We start from the raw sequence: 22,689 nt of genomic DNA on the forward strand, positions 1-22,689 counted from the left end.
GCCTGGGCCACAGATGTGGTTGCATCGTCACCGGGGTAATAGCCAGAGCTTTAATTTACTATGCACTTACTTCTTGCCTGGCATGGTGCCTTGGGTTCAACATCACCTGATTCTGTGTTGTAACCTTGTAAGGCAATGCCACCATTACCGCTGGCAGCTGAAGAAACAGGAGGAAGAAAGGTGACTCACTTGGCTAATGCACTCCTCACGTAAAGGTCGACGTGACAGCCGAGCATGAGCCTTCATTTTCAGTCACCTCATTGTTCTAGCTAAAGCTTCTCTTGACCACAAGGTCAGGGACCAAATGCAGCAGCACCTTGGCCTAGTGACAGACCTGCACAAGGTCAACTCACCATACAGTAGGCAGCGCTATTTGTCCTCAGGAGGGACTTGAGGCTGAGAAGGGGGCAAGCTTGTGTGTCCAGGCAGAGTGCATGTGGAGTGGGGATCAATATAACCAAATGCTATTCGGCAAAAAGTGCTAACCAATTTAACCAACTCCCATGATCCTAAGTCTGTAATAAGTTTTTCTCAGACCCCAAGCAGGAAGGGACCGTCTATACGACCTTCCACTCTTGTCTGAACTTGGGTAATTTAACATCTGAGCTTGTCTGAGTGCTGCATATAATTTTGGTGTAACCTATTTAAGAAAACAAATATCAAGGCATTCAGATTAGGTATCTTTTATTTTAAAGCCCTCTCCATTTTCAGATTGCTTTTCCCCAGAAAAAAATGGTGCCAGATTCTCAAAGTCAAAGCAGAAAAATCAGTCTCTCAAAAGTGAACCAGTCCCCTGTAGGTGGGAAGCAAACACATCTTGAAACACTGAGGGAAAATGATGCCGCCTGCCCAGGCAAGTAAATACGAACTCACACCTTTTTTTTTATTAGATTTAAGATCTAGGCCTGCTGACAGCCCATTGTTTCCTGCATACCAAATGGAAGGCTTTCAGAAAGCTGGGCCCGGGAAGCAATAGTCTCTCTTTGTCAGAGGAGAGTCACCACTCAACCAGAAGGTTCTCTGACCAAGCAAGGAGTCCACCCTCAAGCAGGCAATCATTGAAAGGAAAGTGAAATAAGTTTAAATATAATTCTGCATTACATATTGTAGCCATAAGTATTCTGCGTTACAACTGTAACTTCTTCGCTATGGGGGTGCTGCCAATCAGGTTGCTGAAGGACTGTATGCAAGTAGTGTGGTATTTTCTTCTTTGGTTTTAGTTTTCATTTGGCTTTGTTTTGCAAGAATGAAAGGGGAAGGGCCTCTCTCTTCCAACCGAACAGAGTACTCTGGGCAAACCTCAAGGTCCATGTGGTTTATGGTCACTGACTTCAGCCAGAGGCCGGAAGGGCTGTTGCTGTCACTGTGCAACTTGGGTATTTTTTTCCTGAAGTCTTTGCTCAGAGGGACTGCCCACCAAGGACTTCTCCAACTCTTGCTAGACTTGGACATCTGAGTCTCTCTCAGAGTTCTCAAAATACCCAGCTCTGTGTGTGTGTGTGTGTGTGTGTGTGTTGCAGCACACTTGCTGCAAAGTGTATTTATGGCAGTGTGCATTTCGGAGGTGGTAACTCTAGAGAGGTCGAGGAGGGTTGAGAAGAAGAGTCATCTTGTGGACAAGACAACGGCTCCTGGTATACATCTCAGGATGAAGTCTTCTTGGAAAGTTCTCAAGGCCACCCCTCTGTTTCTTCTTCTGATCTCTCAATCATTGGCCTCTGTACCCTATGAGAACCAGCCAGGTGCCAGCTACTCTGATAGTCACAGCTGTGTAGGTATGTACATTTTAATTTTTTCTATGTGTTCATAACAATGAAGTCTGATACTTTGCTCGCACGATAATCCCTCAAAGTTAGATGTGATGGCATGTATTACATGTATTCCTAGCACTCAACCGAAAGAGGCAGGAGGCTCACCGGATGGAGGCTAGCCTGGGCTACAAGTTGAGACCGTGTCTCAAAAGTAAACAAGCAAAAGGTTTTTTTTTTCTTTTCTGTTATTGGACAGGTTTTCTTTTGGATCGGCTTTCCTAACACTCTTAAATTCTCAGTTCTTTTCATGGCTCTGACTTCGGACATCTGGGTCAGATGTCCATCCCCTTCCTCCTCCTGCTGCTAATCTTTCATTGGCTCTTACCAAGCCCTCTCCCTACCCCTGTGTCCTTCTTAATGGACAGGGGAACTGTGAGAACTAAGATCATGCATCCATGTATGTGACATCTGTATACTAGGAGGACTCAGCCTCCTCAGCTTCCTTCATTCTTTCGGGAATCTACCTATAGTGGCCCAGGAGAAACTCTGGACACTGGCTGAGATATAACCTAGTTACTTCTCCTTCATAGGAACATTTTATTTTCAATTTCTCTTTGTATTTGCTTTGTGTCTTCTGAGTATAGTAAGAAATAAGGCGAGGACTTCAGTTCTGGCTAGTTTTATGTCACCTTGTCACAAAACCATCTGAGAGGGGGGAACCTCAATTAAGAAAATGCTGCTGTAATATTGGAAAGCCTGTAGGGCATTTTATTAATTAGGGATTGATGGGGGAGGGACCAGCCTACTATGGGTAATTCCTTTCCTGAACTGGTAGTCCTGGGTTCCATAAGAAAGCAAGCTGAGCCAGGAATGAGGAGCAAGCCAGTAAGAAGCACTCCTCCATGTCCATGGCCTCTGCATCAGCTCCTGACTCCAGGTTCCTGGTGGGCTCTTACCAAGACTCCACTCAGGATGGGCTGTTAACCTGGAAGTATTAGCTGAAATAAACCCTTTTTTCTCCAAGTTGCTTTTGGTCACTGTGTTTCATCACAGCAATAGAAAGCCTAACTATGACACCTTCCAAATTCATAGTATACGTGGAGCTTTTAACAGTAGAGGGAACCGAGATGGCATGGGTGATGGAGCCATATAGATTCAATTAGAAACAATTACTCAGCAAACAGACCTCAGTATGGAATCCTAAACAAAAAGAACCCTAGGGATAAGTGTGGTAGCCAAGTACTACACACAGACAACTTGGGCACAAGTTCTGACACTTAGGAATTCTTTGAAGAGGCAATATCAAAAAGTCTGAATTAGTAGTGTTTTACCAAAGTCATGATCATATTATGCACATTAGCAAACTTATCTCTAGATCCAAATACTCCTTTAAAAATAAAATCCAAGGAACAAGGTTCACTGGTTCCTTTGGAAACAGGTGTGTGTATGGGGGAGGAGGGGTGGCGGTCATCTTCATGCAGCCTTTGCCTTCCTACCAGGTCTAGGAGGTATGTGTGGGGTCATCTCCATGCAGACTTTGCTCTCCTACCAAGTCTAGGAGGTGAGGTGGGTCACTCCATGCAGTCTTTGCCTTCCTAAAATCACAACGTACTGCCAATTCTTTTTCCTCCCAGCAAATTTGCAAGCCTGTCAAACAGAATAACTAGGGAAAAGCTCCTGAGAGTTAGTTCCATTTCCAGGGTGGCTACAAATGGACTTTCTGGGTTTGGTTCAGCAGTCTACCCTGAGATCCTCAGGTCGTCCCATCAGAATGGACATAAGGTTTCTGTTTCCTTCCCTGCGTGGTCCCCAGGAAGTCTATAGGGAGTTAGTTGGAAACTGTGTTAAGAGAATTCCAGGAATTTGCTCTGCATCTCTACTGTTGCAGAGCAATTGAAAATAACAATAATTTGTTGTAGCAAGATTTTATGGGTAAGGAATTTAGGCAGAGCTGGATGGTAATTTCCTGTGCTGTGTAGGAGTAACGGAATTGATGGGAGATATGGAAATGGTGGATCGATGGGTCTGAAACTAAGATAGCTTCATTCTCGTGTTTCGTGCCCTGGAGGTGGAGGATAGTTAGAAGTGTGGTTCATCTAGGAACATCCCTCAGAGCATCTACTCTCAGGGGTCCCAGGAGAGGATGACTTGCTATATGACTGCAATCCCAGAGAGAGAATTCCAAATGATGAGAGCTTGAAGCTTTCCATTTTGGAAACTCCTGCCATTCAATTATCCGGTGTAACTCAGAACTTCTGGCAAAGTTTGCTGGGTGACTTACTCACCTTTGTCATGATAACAAAGAACGTAGGTGTAAGGTATTTATTTATGTGATTAATATTTAACTGAGGCCTGTATACTCAGGTGTGAAAGTGGTCCATGTTGGCTGGTGTCTTGCTGCTTAAAGCTGCTTCCTTAAAGGAAGTAGACAGAGACAATTTTGTGCAGAAGTTGATTGTAGAGTATTCTTGGGGGAAAAAAGTGAGGGAGCACAAGTTCCCACAAAACAGCCCCTAGGTGTGACCTTCTCCCAAAGGGGGGGGCGCTTATTCTTATTGAGGTGTCTTTATATGATGTAGGCAAGAGACTTGAGATCACTGTGATGCCTCAGATCAATAGTCAAAGAAGTAAAGAAGAGACTGCATATTCCCAAAAGTTGTTCCCAGGCTCATTTTGCTCATAGGACATCTGAGAAATGTCTTTAGAAGTAGTGAGGTAAAGTCACTTCAGCTCATGGTTGGGGGAGAGCTTTGTGGAGGAGGTGATTAAGCCGGAAGCATCCTGCTGGTCTGCACTTGCTGCTAACACCCTAACAACTTTCCCATAAAAACAAATACATCTCTTTAGACCCTCACGAAGAAAGCATCCCTTCAAGCTGCTCAACACACTAGTTTTTTTACATGGTCCCTGAATGGCTAACAAATGGCAGGCTCTGGGTTCTGAACCAAGAATACAAAGGTAAATAACAAAAATTTTTTTTAATTTATTTATTTATTAAGAATTTCTGCCTCCTCCCCGCCACGGCCTCCCATTTCCCTCCCCCTCCCCCCCCTCCCCCGATCAAGTCCCTCTCCCTCATCAGCTTGAAGAGCCATCAGGGTTCCCTGACCTGTGGGAAGTCCAAGGACCGCCCACCTCCATCCAGGTTTAGTAAGGTGAGCATCCAAACTGCCTAACCTTCATCAGGCGATGAAAGGAGACAGAGACAGAGACCCACATTGGAGCACCGGACATAAATCTCAAGGTCCAAATCAGGAGCAGAAGGAGAGGGAGCACGAGCAAGGAACTCAGGACTGCGAGGGGTGCACCCACACACTGAGACAATGGGGATGTTCTATCGGGAATTCACCAAGGCCAGCTGGCCTGGGTCTGAAAAAGCCTGGGATAAAACCAGACTCGCTGAACATAGCGGACAATGAGGACTACTGAGAACTCAAGAACAATGGCAATGGGTTTCTGATCCTACTGCACGTACTGGCTTTGTGGGAGCCTAGGCAGTTTGGATGCTCACCTTAATAACAAGAATTTTTAAAGCGTCTGTCTTTGGGGAAGTTACTACCCATTTTAGAGAAAAATCTAGAGATTGGTAAAGATTAAAATCCCTCTCACTGAAGAAATGCTTGGCACTGAGTGTGACTTAAACACACCCTGCCTGCACACTGCATTGCTGGAGGTGGAGCCACAAGGGTCAGGAGGCCAGCCAGAGCAACAGCAGGCAACTAAACCCCTTCTGCTCACAAAGTCCCCAGAAGGTGGCAGGCATGATGGTGTTTTGGTGTTAGAGAGAGGACTCAGCATTTAAGAGCACTGACTACCCTTCCAGAGGACCTCGAATCCATTCCCAGTCCCCACAGGGTGGCTTAAAATTGCCTGTGATTTCAGTTCTAAGGGACCAAACACTCTCACACAGACATACATGCAGGCAAAGCACCAATGTACATAAAATCAAAATAAATAAATTATAAGAAATAATGGTTTTAGAAATGTTCATATTGAAAGATGACCAGTGAAAGGGGGTAATTTCAGTTATTTCAAAGACTCTGCTGTAGATCCCTCACCCCTCAGGAACCCAGGGCAATGAAAACGTGTGGAGCAAGAGTGTAAGCAGGTGGATGTCCACAGTCTAACACAGCAGGAGAATTCATCTTTGTAGTCATCATCTACAGTCTCAATACAAAACCCTTCCTGGCCAGGGAAGTGTGTCCCTGCTTTAACTAAAATCAAATAAGTAACAAAGCTTCACAGGAACTCAAACGTTCATAGACACGTCCCCCACAGTGGAAGTTCTTGTTTCCTGTATATAATGGTGCTCAATGGCTGGAGTGCCTCCATTTTCATGAACATGAGCATTTAAACATCACAGTTGTTCTGACAGAGATCCTGTTCTGTAGCCATTTTTCTGCAGCTCCCCAACACTTAAAAAAAATACATGTACTCTGCATATATATTTGTAACATATGTAATTTTAGGTAAATATAAAATAATGACGCTATGTCTTTTTTGAGGATCCTTAGTGTTTTTATTTGTTCTCCCTCCCACCCCCTTCTGTATTATCCTCCATCCCCTCCGTGATAATAGCCTCCCCCCCCCATAGTCCCATTTCTGCCTTCATAGTATCTCTGTCCTGCTGTTCCCCACTCTACAGCTCCTCCCCTCTTGGTCCCTTTTTATTTTCTAGTTCCAATGGCTGTTCTATACTTCATATTCACATCTACACATCTGGAGCTAAAAATCACAAATAAGAAATGCAGTGTTTATCTTTCTGGGTTTGAGTTACTGCACTCAGTACGACATATTCTAGCTCTTCCATTTACCTCCAAATTTCATGATTTCATTGGCGTTTTCTTTTTCAGTTTTTAATACACACACACACACACACACACACACACACACACACACACACATATTCCCAGATGGAGATACCATGTCAAATCTATACTACTAATATTTTTTTTCCTATTCTGTGGGTTTTTCTTCACTTTTATAACCACGTCCCCTCTAGAATAACTTCTTTGTAGTGAGTCCCCTTTTTTAATTTTGTCTCTTGTGCTTCTGAGGTAATAGAGTAATAACCATACTTCCAAGTTGCCATTGTCAGTATATCACTCTAGTTTCTATATGTGTATCCCTTTACCTATTTTCCCAGACACCGAATCCCTAAGCATCATATGGCAACCAGCCATGTAATGCCCACTTAGACTGCAAGTTAGAGGAATTGAATTGGTCCTAAGACAGGCTCAGGAGCAGCATGCATGGTTGGAAGGTGTGGAGCCCTAGATTCAGTTCCCACGGCCCCCAAATGAATAAAGGAATCTAATTGAGTTAAGATGGGCATGAAAAGGAGGAAACTCTCTTAGGATAACCCAAGAAATGAAGTTTGGAATCAAAAGTCAGAGAAACAGTGGATGCTAAAAATCAAGCCAGGTGTCAGGAAATGGTGAATGCCAGTCGCCTGGGCATCTTCTAGGTGGTTGTGTCCTGCAGATGAGCTAGTTTGGTTGCTCTCTGCCCTTTGGTCAGGTCTGTGTGGTGGTGATACACCTCACAGATTCCTGGGCGCGCCATCTGGTTGCCAATCCTAGTTTCATGCTGTGGAGTGAATCCAGGCTGTCATCACACTACTGAATAGAGAAGCAAGAGAGAGAAAGCCCTAGGCACAGATACAGTTCCCGGAGGAGTGGCTTTGTTACAACTGAGCAGATTCTCCAAAAGGAGCCGCCACAGGTGTCAGGCTGTGGAGCAACATCACCCCCCCCCTACCACGCACACCAAAAGCAAGCAACCTTAGCTTCCAACCAGGAGCCTTGCACTGGGAGAACTGAACATTAGTCCCGAGAACACAGGTCTTGACTTCACTCTGAGTCAGAGGGAGCTGCAGGAATTTCCTGTCATTCACACTTCCCACCTGCCCTCTGGACAAGTACACACTAGACTGTGCCTCACCCTTCCAGAGGTCATAGAATCAGCAATAAGCCAGGTTCCATTCCCTAAAACATCAGTTTCAGTACAGAATGATTTACAGGCTAAGATTGTCTATATTCTTTTTATTGACAATTTATTGAGTTGTTAGGTCTTCAGTCTCTGATTCTCTGTAACTGGGCAATAGTTTGCAGACACCTCTTCTGTGGGCAGCAGAAAGTGTTTCCGCTTGCCTCCTATGCTCCCTTTGGGTATCATGGGTTCTCCTCTTCCCAAGGCCCAAGGCTCTAGAGTTCACAGGGCTATCTCACAGGGCCATCTCACAGCAATCCTGTGCCCGCTCCCCCCCCCCTGCTGTTCTGCCTCTCACCTGCTGTCCAAGGACTTACAGACCCTCAGGGTTTAGCCAGAACACACCCTGGTTCCAGGGAGCCACTCTGCACTCATCCCTCACTTTAGTAATCTTGTGTATTCTTCTCCCCATAGTGTTCTGTCTTTACTTAGAAATTATCATTGAATTTAGTCCAGTCTTTATGCAAATGGAAGCTTACTGATCATTTGAGCTGTCCACATCCTGTCTACTTTCTTTTTCTGTAGTATCCTGGGTTCAAAGTCTTGAAAACAAAAACCAGAGAGAGACACAACAGAGGAAGGAAGTGTCTGTGGCTTTGGGGCAAGGTCATGGAGTGAGCAGAGCTTTAAAAAGTAGTGGCAGCATCTTATTCTTTAGGGAAAAATTAATAATACTTTCTTTTCCTTTTTATGAGTGCTGTGCAAAAAAGAGGAAGGAATGAAAACGTTGCACAGTATTAAATGAAATCCCCATGAAGTTATAATGTGCCAGTCTCTCTCAATAGACCTTCCCAGAAAGACTGAACATAGGAATGCCAGTTTACAGCAATCACACAGTTCTCTCTGAATTGTGAGGTCACTCGTGGTCTGTATTTTCTGTCCAGAACTTTACTGAATTTTCTAGCTGTTCACATGCGTGCAATAGGAAGAGCAAAGGGTAGAAAGTCCAGACTCTCAGAAGGATGAACCTCGACTCTGCCACTCGACATATGTGGCCTCAGGGTATCACTTAACTTTCTATACCTTCCTACCCCACAAGATGAGAATGACACGGGGTAAGGAAATGATACCATGGCAGAGGTAGACTTAGCATTGTCTTGGCACACCACAAGTACTCAAAAGGGTTGTGATGATCCAAACCTGAATATCAAGAAAGAAATATACTGAAATTGTGTTCCAAAAGTTCTGAGATGAGACTCACTGCAATGCAGAGTCCAAGAGGACGGAACGATGACATGTAAAAGTACAGCTTGTGGGAATCGGAGAGGGTCTGAAGGACAGATCCTCCCCAAAGAAATGTCACAGCCGTTTCCTGAAGATGGGAATGACACGCAGATACAGCATCCTGAGTTCCTAGGAAATAAAGCGGACAATTGGAGTACCCGCTGCCTCCAGAGGTGGGTGGTGGTTAAACTTGTAGTTTTGTACTAAGCAAATCTAGAGTAACAAAGTGACTTCACAGATCTAGAGTCTACCCTGGAGGGACTGTCGCAGTCTATGGAGCTTCCCCATCCCGGTGAGAGGAAGTGAAGAGAGCCACACTTAAGACAGAGTCTCAGAAAGTCCTTAATGGACTCTCAGTAGCAATGCTTTAAAGCGAAAAGGAACTGAGGTGAAGGGAACACGGAAACCTTGCGTGGCAGCTGCGAAGAGAATATAGACGCTGGCAATCTCCCCATGGCACTCTGCAGAAACAGTGGGGAGAAGATGTTTCAAAAAGACTCCCTGCCCCAAGGCAGGCAGCCTGCAGTTTGAGCCTCAGGCCCCACATGCTGCAAAGAGAGAACTGATTTATCCAATTTTCCCCTGACCTCTGTAGACAGGCTGGGATAGGAAAATGTACTGACACAGCACAGTACTGTGTCCAGCGGACATGCACTAAGAAACTTTAAAAATAGATAAGATGACTTCATGGTGCATGGCTTTCTACAGATGTGCAGTGTAATAAATTGTTCTCCGCTAACAAGCTCAAAGTTGCACATGCTCGCTGTCTCATAGTTTCTGTACATCAGACATCTGGACATAATGTAATTGGGTTCTTTGCTATGGATTGAAAAGGTTGAAACTGAGGTGTCAGAGGGGTCATGTCTTAGAACCCATTCTAATGCTGTGCAGAGACACTGTGGCCATAGCAACTTATAAAAGACAGCATTTAATTGGAGACCTGTTTACAGTTTCACGGGGCGAGTCGTGACCATCAGGGCAGGGAACATGACAGCAGGCAGGGAGGCAGGGAGCCGGAGCAGTAGCTGACAGCTTGCATTCTGATCTGCAAACAGAAGGCAGAGAGAAAGGGAGCTACTGGGTCTGGTATGGGCTTTTGACACATCAAAGGCCACCTGTGACACACCTCCTCTAAGGAAGCCACACTTCCTAATCCTTGCTACCAAACACTCAATCTATCTATGAGCCTCCTGGAGGAGAGGAAGCGTTCTCCTTCAAACCACCGCAGGGCTGAGCTCCCATTTAGGACCCAGCTTTCAGTGGCTTTTGACAGTATTCCACCCTCCCCTTAGTAGAATCAGGGCCCCTTTGCTTACTAGCTACCATCTGTCAGTGACTAGAGGCTGCTGCTTAGCATAAGAAGTCAGCAACACACTGATTTATTTGCTGTCCAGCACCACCTAGAGAAAACTCGACATTTAAAAAGATTTGTTGAGTATTTCAGGCCCACTCCAGAAAATAGAGTTACTCCAAGTAAATTGGTTAGCATCCCAATTCCATACACAAATCCGTTTGTTATCGTGATACAACAGAGCAAAGAGGCATCAAATACACCAACCTTCTCTCAGAGGACTACACCAGGAACAAAAGCCTTATAATTCTGATGAAAAAAGCATTAAAACGCTGATAAGGGCAAAGGCCACCAAACTGAATACTGTGTTAATATCATAAGAGGATCTGGAGAGCACGCCTAAAGTCGTTACTCGAATAGACATGAAAAGCTATGCACACATGGCCGGTCGTGATTAGAGAATGGTTTCTGTCTTGGTGAGTTTTACTGTTGGGATTCTTGAATGTTTTATGGGATTTTTTAATTTTAGTTTTGGAAACTTTTATATTTAAGCTTTTACTCAAAAACTTCACCGTGCAAATTTGAAAAGAAAAACAAATTGTTCCAATGCCATAGCCTTTTGTTGATAAGCTGTTTTCCAGTTACCAAAGCTTGAACAAAATCTCCTGGAAAGAGGCTGTGTCTGCAGAGACTGCTTGATTAGAAGTGCAGGACGATGGAGAGACAGGAAGGCTACAGGTCTGAAGGCTAATTACCTTATCTTTGACTTGCTTTGGCAACGACTTCAAATGCAATCACATTGAAAGTATTTTGCCAATGCTCAGCAAATCGACTTTGAACAGACACACAGGATGATAATAAGGGGCCAAATGAGAAGTCTAGACTTGAAAAATCAGTAATAATTCACTAGATAGGCTGGGCAGATAGAATTCACAGGAGAAAGGTCCATGAGCTAGAACACAAATCAATGGATATGACCCAAAACAAAGCTAGAGGAAAACTTGACTTGTAGAAAATGAGCAAGCCTTGGACACATGTGCTACAATGTCCTATATCTCAGTACCTCTGAAATGGGTGTTCTAAGAGGAGAGGAAGAAAAAGCTTGTAAAACTGCATAAAAAAAAAACCTAAATATTAACACTGCTTCAAAACTGAGGGAAAATATTAACCTACTGATCGAAGACTCTTAAACTTCAGGCAGAATAAATACAGAGCAGATCTTGGCGCTTCATAGCCAGTATCCTGAAAACAAATACCGTTTGAAGCCCTTGAACACAACAACAGAAATATGACATATCCCGTACAGGAAAACAGTATAAGTAATTCATACCGTTTCATTTATAGAGTGTGGATGGAGGCAGAGGAGTGGAATGACAGAAGGTGCTGGGAGGGGACAAAAAGCTATTAACCCAGATCTATGCCATATTAAACTATAACTTCAAAGTGAGCATAAGATATAAACACATTTCCAGATGCATTGCTAGTAAATTTGTAATATAAGAAGTACAAACAGAGAGCTGAAAAAAATGACTCAGCAGTTAAGAGTACTTATTGTTCCTGCAGAGGACCCAAGTTTAATTGCTAGCACCCACATGGTGGCTCACAACCATGTAGACAGCAGCCATGCACACAGTGCACACACATGCATGCAGGCAAAACATTTATACACATAAAATAAATCTCTTAAAAAAAATAAGTGTTGTAAGGGCTGGAAAGATGACCTAGTGAGCAAGCTCTTGCTGCACAAGTGTTAGGCCCATAATTCAGTCTTTACTGCCCTTGTAAAGAGTGGGCATGTGTGGTGGCCTGCCTCTAGGCTCCACTTGAAAGACAGAGACAAGGGATCCTCAGGACAAATCGATTGCCTCTACTAGCCACATTCTTAGGCTTTAGGTTCACGTGAAAGACCCTACCTCAATATACAAGGTGAAGCATCATCAAAGTAAACATCAGAAGTCAACCCTTGATCTCTGCATGTGGGCGTGCACACATGCATACACACATTCATCTTCATACATATGTTTGTTGACATATATTAGAGCATTCATACACACATACATGCTGTATACCCATGTACATACACATACATGTACATGCACACACACATATTAAAATCAAAAAGAACTAAAAAAGAAGTTCTTTAAGCAGAAAGAAAACACAATACATGGTAACGTAGAGTCATAGGAAGAGAGACAGAAAGCTCAGGTTATGGTACATATGAAAAGAAGATTTATTTATGCACACAAATACTTTTCTGAGTATGTTGAGCGAGAATGCTTAAAAACAGTAATTAAAACACTGTATTGTTTTGTCTACATTATGAGAGAATTAGCTCAAAGGAGAGAGGAAGAAATAAAACAGCACAGAAGCAAAGCTGTAAACTTTGTGCTAATTAAAGTGCTATTAGCGTGATATAAATTATGATAGATTGGAGCTGCACATTATTATTCAGGACCCACTGAGAATGGAAATATTCTGGTAAAACACTACTAAAAATGTCACCAGGGAGAAAGTAATACTGAAAGACACTTGTTTACACACACACACACACACACACACACACACACACACACACACCACACTTACACAGCTAGAAATCTTATAGTTGGCATTCTCTGTGGGGACCACACCTACCATTAAAAACTGAAGATAATCAGAACTAGGTTGTTTTTTCTAAAGTAACATCCAATTAGATTCTGCATACTAGAGACATGCCTAGATTTAAAGGCATAAATAGGTTGAAAATAAAAGGATGAGAAAAGATCTGACACCGAAAGAGAAACTATAAGACTTCTTAATTTATGATACAGAATATGCCTTAAGCTATAGAAAAGTATAAAACCAGAGGCTTCTTTTGTAATGATAATGACACTATTATACCAACCAAAGATAAGTTGTTATATATTACTATTGCATATTGTATTGTTCTTATGCATGTGAAATTAATAAAATCCTTAAAATATAAGAAATCGTGACAGAATTGTAAAGAAAATTATATATAGTCTTTTACTTGATGTACTATTATATTATTTGCATATATATTATGCCAATTGAGTCATGTTTAGAGAGAAATATATAAATTTATTTAGAAGAAAAATCTAAAGTCATTAACCTGCATTCAACTTCAAGAATTTAGAGAAGCAATATTTCAAACACAAACTAAGTAGAAGAAGGAAAATAAACCTCAAAATAAAAATTAATAAAATGAAAACAAGTACACTAATGAAAATCAAATGCTGTTCTTGGAGAAGATAAACATAACCAATGAACTCTTAAAGGAACTTACCTGTTAAAATGAATAAACGTGATTTTAAAAAGCTCAACAGAAAGCATCATTATATATCCAAAAGAAATTAAAATGATTGTAGTAGAACATTATGGACAATTTTGTGTCATGAAAATCAAGAATTAAGACATGATGAGAAAATTGTAAAAAAAAAAAAAAAAGAAAGAAAGAAAGAAAGAAAAAGGAAAAAAAAAGACCAGAATTCTGAAAATTAACTTAAGAAGAAATAAAAGGACTGAATGGACCTATATCAAGTCAAGAAATTAAATTAATAATTAGAAGTTGTATTAGTGTTCTTAAACTGCAAACAAAGCAAAACAACCATGATTGTGTGTGCTCCAAGTACAGAAATGGGTTCTCCAACAGTTGTGGAGGTTGGAGGGTCTGAAGTCATCTATACTAGTCTCCTGGCTTCTGGGGTTGCAACATGACATCTTGTTCTTTATCTTATAGATGTGTAACCCCTGCATTCATAGTCACGTGGCCTTCCCTTCTTTTTGTGTGGTTGCCTCTTTTTGTGAGAGCACTTGCTATATTGATAATGGGCCTACTCTATTCTAGCATGACCTCATCTCTACTTATTACAATAGCAATAGCCCATTTTCAAACAAGGCATATGATCAAATTCCAAGAAGGACCTGCATTTAGGGGACATCAGTCAAGTTTATGAAATCTCATGGTGAGCTCTTTTCAGTAGTGAGTCCCATAAAATATTAAGAAGGAAACAATTCCAGTGAAATGCAACTCCTGTCATAAAATGAGAGGAAGGACTAGATTCCAATTTGTGTCATATTTTGCCCTAGTGTTAAATCCAGACAGATACCACAAGAAAGATTTTAACAGAACATTGCTACATAAACATAAACTTAAAATCTCTTAAAACACCCACCATATAAATTCAGCAACATACAATTAAATAAATGGTACCTTATGACCAAATGGTATCTTTGCTAGAAATGCATGGCTGACTTATGATCTGAATGTTGATTCCTGGAGTGCACCAAATTAGCAAAATAAAGGGTATAATTGCATTATCAACCCAGCAGAAATGAGAATTATTTGACAAACTCTGTTAAGATATCTCAACAAATTGTAAAAGAAAGGAAATGGCCTCCCCCAACCTGAAAAAAGACACCTATGAGAACCCCACTGTTCACTGCAGATTTAACATGGTTTTCTTCCAAGATCAAGAGTCAGGCAGGATTTCTACCCTCACCAGCCCCATCACACACACAAAAACATTGGTTAAAGTCATAGAGACAAAAATGAATTAAAAAATAGAAATGTTCACTTTCCTAATTTTTTTAGTTTTAACAGATGTGAGTAAAATATAGCAAATATAATTAAAAGGTAAATGTTAATTAATTTAAAGGTATATTTATCAAAAAACCAGAAAAGCGAAAGACTCCATTGATTAGCAACAGTTTTTCAAGTCAATTGGTTTTGTTATTTCAGGAAAACTAGAGGAAACAATAAGGCTGCCAGGTCATTTCAAGTAATTTTTGATTAGAGCTCATTCTAGATTTTTGATATTTAACTCTGAGTAAGTTCAAAGAACTGAGTGATGTTTAAATATGAAAATATCACTATTCTTGTCTACTTACAAAATATCTTTCTCGGCACTTGCATGTGTAAAAAAAAAACCACACCAACAAAAGTTATGCTAAATTTTGTCTCTACATAGATATGTCATATTCATTAACAGATATCGGTATTAATTTAGAATACCTAACAATTTCATTAAGATATACAATTATAAAAAATTTGCCGCCAGGCGGTGGTGGCACACGTCTTTAATCCCAGTACTAGGGAGGCAGAGGCAGGCGGATCTCTGTGAGTTCGAGGCCAGCCTGGTCTACAAGAGCTAGTTCCAGGACAGGCTCCAAAACCACAGAGAAACCCTGTCTCGAAAAACCAAAAAAAAAAAAAATTGCCTTATTATTCAATAATTTCTTTTATATTGGGAATGCATTCTGCTTACATGTTAGCTTTATTAATATAGAAACCCTATCTAGAATTTACTAGAGTCATACTTATTAAATTTTCATTTTTATTTCAATTTTTAGAAAATTTTAATGTGAAAATTACAACAATGTGATCAATTAGGTTTTCACCACTAAATATATTACATTGGTATAAAACATATGGTGGAAGAAGAACTGAATGAAATAGAGCTGTCATTGAAAAATATTCCAGGTAAAGAATTATCAACAGCGAGTTAAAAGGAGAGCTTGGTTGTGTACCTTTTGAGTGAACGTGCATAGGAACAGATCACTGGTGTTCATATTTATTTATATCCACGTGAGGAATTACCTTTACTGTTCTACTGCTGTATTTACAATCTTTCCCAAATCACATACTTTGCAACTAATTAAATTGACATCTACATAGTAATTCTTAATACCCAATAAAATGTAGTTTACCCAAGGACTGAAGCGCCTCAGTCTGCCTGCCAAGCTCTTTCACGTCTCCTTTCTCCCAGCGTGGATTCTCACCTGGGACCACACTCCTTTTTCTCACCCCCCAGGCTTTAAAACATTCTACTGACCCCTTGGAAGAGTACACACTGGGGGGACAGTAGTCAACCACACACAGGAAATCTCAAAGGCCGGGTGGTTTCACTAGTGCGTTCCGTAAAATACTAAGATTAAAAATAATTCTAATAAATGCAATTTTATAGAAGAGGAAGGAATACATCGCTTGTGTTATGTTTTGCCCCAAAGTCATATCCAACAGACATCATCAAGAAAGAAGTTAACAGAATATGATTTTACAAATGTAGATACATAACCTTGTCCCACTCACCTATTCTCCAGCCTCTGAGCACATCCTGGAGGTGCTAACTTGTATGTGTTGCTTAAGTAAGGGGGTTGATGGTGTGGACAGAGGTTGATGTTGAGGGCTATCTTAACTTCAATTTTTCATGAATCACCATTTTTTTAAAAAATATCTTTTATTTATTTTTATTTCATGTGCATTGGTGTTTTTGCCTTAATGTATGTCTGTGTGGGCTGTCAGATCCCTTGGAACTGTAGTTACAGACAGTTGTGAGCTGCCATGTGGATGCTGGGAATTGAATCTGGTCCTCTGGAGAGAAGCCAGTGCTCTTTATGGCTCATCCAGCTCTTCAGCCCCACGGCTCACTTTCAGTATGTGGTGACCGTGGGTACAGCATTACTTTATGTCCCTCAGCAGCTCAACCTCTTCTCGTTGCCTCCCTTGGCCTCTGCTTGCCCCCAAGCTCACATTTTCACTAGTCACTCCCTAATACGGTGCTCTCTTGTTTCCGGTGTACTCGGCACAGCTGGCAGTTTGGGACTTGCTGAGTATTTTCTCATCAAAAGCACCACTTCAAGTGGCAGTTAGGACACAGAGCCTTAGAATCTACCAAATGTAGAAAAACAGCAGTTACCTGCAACAAAAGTGAATTCCGCCCTAGAAAAGGAAAAGCGTTGGTAATACTGAACGTTTTTCACAGACAAAATTCTGAGCTTTGATCTCAGAAGTGTTCATGAAAAGTATGTCTGTCTGTCTGTCCCCTGTGGCTGCTTCAGCAGAGCGGAAGGAATATTTGTTAAATGTGTTCCTGCGGCAGGCGCCATGTTCGGTGGTATTTGCTGTATCATTGTATCCCTGCAGCTCTGTTACAAACACCCCCACTCACACAAGGTCATTTGCTTGCTCAGGGTTCTGTGGGCCGGGTCCTATTGAATGACTGCTACCGAAAGACCCTGGGCCCACTTGAGCACACCTGGCAGATGGGGAAATGGCAGGAATGGATGATCCAGAATGGCCTCGTTCATAAACTGGTAGCTGACATGCTTAAGGCTAAGGTGCCTTAATTTCTCTCGAGCATGTTAGCTCACATTCCTGGCTGTACCTTTGGTCAAATGTCACTAAACATCACAAAGCCTCTTGAGGCACGGGTTTCATCCCAAGCCACTGTCACTTCTCGAACATTCTATTTGCCAAAGCAAGTCACAAGGACAGACTTAACGGGCTGTAAACTAAGTTCCACCCCTTGAAAAGAAAGGCTGACCTGGTCGGCATTTTTAATGTACCACACAGGCAAGATTCCAGGCCACAGTGCGCGGTCTGCTGAGGTGCCTGGCTAGAAGTGGGGCCCTGTGGCAGCTTGTACTCAGGCCCATTTGCGTCTCTCCTCACTAGATGAGGGGTGTCTGCTTCTATGACAGTCACTGTGTCCAGACTCCAGGTAAGAAGGGATTTTCCATATATGAAGTCTTAGATCGGACCATAGAGTAAAACGCGTAGCTTTGCCCTGTCCACATTTCTTATTTCAACAACAGGTTGGACAAACTCCTCAGCAAAACCGGGCCTCTTATCAGAGACCAGAAAGTAATCTGTAATGGAAGGAATTACTCAGCACCCGTCTCTCCCAGGAAAACAACTGTTAGCTTGTCAAGGCAGGGAAAGCTCTTATTAGACTATAGGATCCCTCCATTACTGCTGCTGGAGAAGGCAACACACATTTCACCGCAGACCCTAAATTAACAATTCAACTGCAAGGGAGTGCAGCCTGCTGGAGGGAGGTGAAGATGGACCCCTCCATCAAAGCTCTTCCCAGCCAGGGTGTTCAGTGTTCCACACCCCATTACCTGCACATCTGTGGGGTCCTTTTGATCATAACTCTTCACTAGGCAAAGCGGTGAGAGTGGGAGGGTTCACCTGGTCTTCAGCGACAACTGGCTTTTCTCATTCTTCATCTTTCCTCTCCCCATCCCTGGGGCCTGGCTCCTTTGTGTCTACCTGATGATTTTTCCAATTTTAGCCAGCAGTGCTAAGGGACTGGAACCATCACGAGTCTTTGATGGGATTTCTTTGAGTCAGAGTCGAAAGGAAAGCCTGTACCTGTACTACAAAGAAGTTGGCTGGTTTCCGCGGAGCCCAGGGCACTTTGTAGGCAGCCTTTTAAGCTGTGGCTTAAAACAAATGCAAATAAGTGTTGGCGTGGATTTCCCAACCCATGGCTCCCCTGAAATGGACATTCTTAAAATCAAATTCCAAGAAGCACCCCTTTGTGTCCCATGTTCTCCCAGCATTCCTGCTGATCTGAATGAATGTTTGGTTTCCACACCTTGCATCCTAGCCTGTCTATTAGGCCATTAATTTATAACAAACTATGATTTTTAAGTAGGAAGGAGAAAGAAAATTTGCCCCTCAATAAATTACAGGAAATGTGGAGAAATCCACCATACTCTTTCAGGTTGTATGTGTCTCTGCTGAAAAGGCTTTTCCCCCTTCTGCTCTGTGTGGCCTCGGCAAAATAGCCTCTCAGGGATCCTTGGGTGCTAATTAGCATCAAGTTAGAAATTTGGGAAGTATATTGGGAATGCCCCATAGACAAGGATAACACTACTAAAGACCACACTGTTTATCTGGGGTCCCCATCAAGTTCTAGCATTTTCTTGCCTAGAACAAGTGTCTTTGGTTGGATGCATGCTTCCTTTGTTAAAGGCAATGTCACAAGACTCCTTTGATTTGGGAGAAGCTATTTAAAGATTTTTGTCATCTTCCCTCCCATGCTTGCCCAATACTTGGAGAAAAGAGAGACCCCATGAGCAGGTTTCTCTAGTCACCAATATCCTGACATAGTTTTCTGAGGCACATCTTCTTGGAGAGGCAGTTCCTTCCACTAAGACTGTTTTCTTCACTCTCTCTTAGTAAACAAGTGTGGTGCTCTCGCACGGTGCTATCCCTGGACTGGAAGAAAGACATGATTGACTCTGCTCTTATCAACTCTGGAAGCTGATATCAGAGTCCAAGGTTGTTAGTACAGTGGATCTTTATGTCAATGGCTCCCAGAACTATGTATTCAACCAACCTCTGAGCAAAATGTGTTGTAGGTGTCTGTTTTGAACATGTACAGATTTTTTTTCTCTTTTCATTATTCCCTGAACAATACAGTATAACAACTATTTGCAACTTATACTATCATATTAGCTGTTATAGGTAATTGAGAGGTGACTTAGAGGATCTAGGAGAGTGTATATAGGTTGAGGGTCTTGAGCATCTGCAGATTTTGGTACCTACGTGGGTTCTAGAATTCATCTGTCACAGATAAGGGAGATGTCTGTATGGAGCTCTGAGATGAGGGAAGACAGTGATAAGGATACTGATTAGATAGAGAAGATAAAGTTTCAAAAGGATTTTGTAGGAGATTTTGAGTGGGTAAAGAGTGACCATTGACGGGGGACTAAAATGAGCTTACAACTCACAAAACTTTTTATGTTCCTTTATCATCTTATTTTTGACAAGAAAATCCTGTCAAATCAAGATGGTTTTAGCCTTATTCCTTTGATAAATATAAACCCACTCTCACTGTGGGTCTAGAACTAAGTTCTAAATACCCATAGTCTACTTCAGTCATGAAAATCTCCCATGCTTCTTTGTGTTTACTTGGGGATTCAGAATGAAAATGATTTTTATGAAAACTATAGCAAATTATATGTGGGGTAATATGGAATTCCTTTGTATTTAAGGTATCCAGAATCATAATAGTTAATAGTCTGAATATTGAACGTAATTCCCAATGGAATCTCTGCTTGGCGATAGCACCAAGCCTTTTAATGTCACTTCCAAATCCCCATGTTCACTATACTTTGAGTCATTTCTGGACACCAATCACGACAGCTCACTGATGACCTGATGCAGGAAGTGACTTCAGAGCCTCCCTGGCTGCTCGTCAGCACATGCTGGTTTGATTAGGAGCTGCATGTTCTGCACATTTCCGAAAGAATCTGCTGTTTGTCTCAAGGGAAACAAATAAGCTGAGTGGCCTCTCACCTTGCTATCCTGTTTCATGCCTTCACTGTTCTCTAAAATGAGATTGCATTGGGTTTATATTTTAAAAACAGAACGAATACACATGAAAATGCTTTTTAGGCCATAGAATGTTAATAGGCATCAGCTACTGAATTCATGGCAATGTCAGAAAACCCTCAAAGGCTGTCACTTCATTTAAAAGATATAGTCAATCAGACTTGATGGTTGATGCTACTAAACACACCAGCAAGTAGGTGCTGTCGGCCCAGGAAGATGACGGCTGCAAAGGTCTCAGTATTCATGTCTAGTGAGCACCATCTCCCCAGCCAAAGGAAGCAGAGTGCTACAAGGCACTTAAGTATCTAGATAGGTGGCCATCTCTCATTTCTTCATGGCATTCTCTAGTTTTATAGAAGGTTTTATTTCTTTCTGTCTAGAAATGCCCAATGGCATTGCTCACTGTCTTGCAGGGTCCATGGTGGGAATTTGGCTTTAATGACACTAGTATATAAATTGAGGGCTCCTGCTTGCTGTTTTTCTCAGTCTCCCTTCTAATTAGCTTCTTCAGGTGGAACTCTGCAGCAAAAATCTGCTAAGTAGTGCCCACTTTTCCTAAGAGACTGAAGTCTGCGTCTTCTCACCACTTACAGATCTTGGGCTAAGACAATACTTTTCTATAAAGAAAGAGTCTCTTCCTTATAGGAAAAAATGTTTGAACTCCTTCAGCAGCTTGTTAGATTGAGGCAAGAAATAGAAGCTTCGATAAACGTGAGCTTAGCAATCTTGGGAGTCATACATATCCTGTACCAAAGTAAGGGAAAGACTATATTCCTAACGTGCTCAAGATTTCTTCTGGACACCCATGTTGGGTTCATACTTTTTGCTGTGAGCTCTCTAGCCTGAGATGTTTCCCAGGGACTTGTATTCTGAAGGCACACTCAGTTGTATCATCATCCCAATTAATCATCACACTTGCACTGTAGAAAAATCTTACTTCCTGCTTGTTAAGGAAACCAAAGCTTAAAAAGGGAAGATGTTAAAAAAAAAAAAAAAGGAGGATGTTGAGTCCAAGGCTGTAAAGTCAGGACTCAATCCTAGGTCTTCTGGGAAATTTCCACTACTATTTGAAACTTAGAAATCTGTCTTTAGGTCCCAGGCCACAATGATGTGGGACAGGAGTGATCTACCACTAACAAAGACACCTACTGCAGAAAACAAACTGGAGATTTGAGATGCTAGTACATATGGATTGTGTACAACTTTCTGATGGGGAATCTTTGCAAACCAATTATCTTCAAGAGGTGGGGCCAAGTAAGGGGGTGGCTTTCTGGGACCCGGAGAAAAACAGCCCAGGTGCCCTCTCTCTGTGGCTCCCTCACAGTGCAGCTGAGCTTGGACTTCTCATTCCTGTTTCATGAGCTCCCCCTTATAATAAATAAAAATATGATTTTTTTTTTAGCTTTTAGCTAACCTGGTTATTTTCCAAATTGAGCTAACTTCTACAACTTTCCTCACCCTATCTTATTTAAATATCATCTCTTTCTCTTAATTTCTCTGGGGTTTAAGCCAAATTAATTACTTCCCCCAAGTCACATAGCTCACAAATGGTGAAGCTACTCTGACAACCCCGGCTTTCTGAGCCCTCAGCCCAGTCTTCTCATTTCACTTCTCGTTTGACTGTAAATCCCAGTGCATTTATGTATGCTATAGATGTTTAAGGGCAAAAGCAAGGGAAGTTTTCTGCCTCTGCTGGTGTCCTTTAGGACCCAGCCTTTCTACCTTCCTTCCCTAGCCCCTCCAGCCCCCTTGTAACCTGCTAACACGCTCTTCTCCTCCCTGCAGGGTGTGTGGTGGTGGTGTCTGTCATTGAACAGCTGGCAGAAGTTCACAACTCTTCGGTCCAGGTGGCAATGGAGAGACTGTGCAGCTACCTGCCTGGTAAATCTGCAAGGGCCCTGATCCCTGATGTTCCATGTCTTGCTTCTCTTCTCTTCTGTGAATCACCAAGATGGAGATTGCACCCTGCTAAGGCTTATGGGATGGGGGAGATTTGCTTGTGTTTTCCTTAGATTCATATTCTCATGGTGTTTATAGATAGAGACTGAAATAAAATGTCAACTCCAGGGAGTTTCTGTATGACATTCTCTCCCATGGCAGACATCACCGAGGCCATATAGGGAGAAAATGTTGAAAGGCCAATGACCACTAGCATATCACAATAACAATGACTTTCCCCACCTGATGATAATCATCTTAGATATTAAGAAGTTAATGAATAATTCTTCTTTATCATGCACACATTCACAGACACACAGAGTCCTACTAATATAGATGTTAGGCTGGGAGGATTTCTGATGTCA

General features: G+C 42.0%; 1 protein-coding gene across 1 annotated transcript in view; it reads left to right on the forward strand.

Moving 5' to 3' along the window:
• Positions 1-1,514: 1,514 nt before the first annotated feature.
• The window catches only part of Aoah (acyloxyacyl hydrolase), a 191,835-nt gene continuing 170,660 nt past the window's right edge, over positions 1,515-22,689 (forward strand). The window contains 2 exon segments of the mRNA XM_005369893.2: positions 1,515-1,775; positions 22,172-22,267. Coding sequence (XP_005369950.1) covers positions 1,544-1,775; positions 22,172-22,267 — 328 coding nt within the window. The 5' untranslated portion in view covers positions 1,515-1,543.

This window comes from Microtus ochrogaster, unplaced genomic scaffold (genome assembly GCF_000317375.1).
Source record: "Microtus ochrogaster isolate Prairie Vole_2 unplaced genomic scaffold, MicOch1.0 UNK66, whole genome shotgun sequence".
Classification (NCBI taxonomy): domain Eukaryota; kingdom Metazoa; phylum Chordata; class Mammalia; order Rodentia; family Cricetidae; genus Microtus; species Microtus ochrogaster.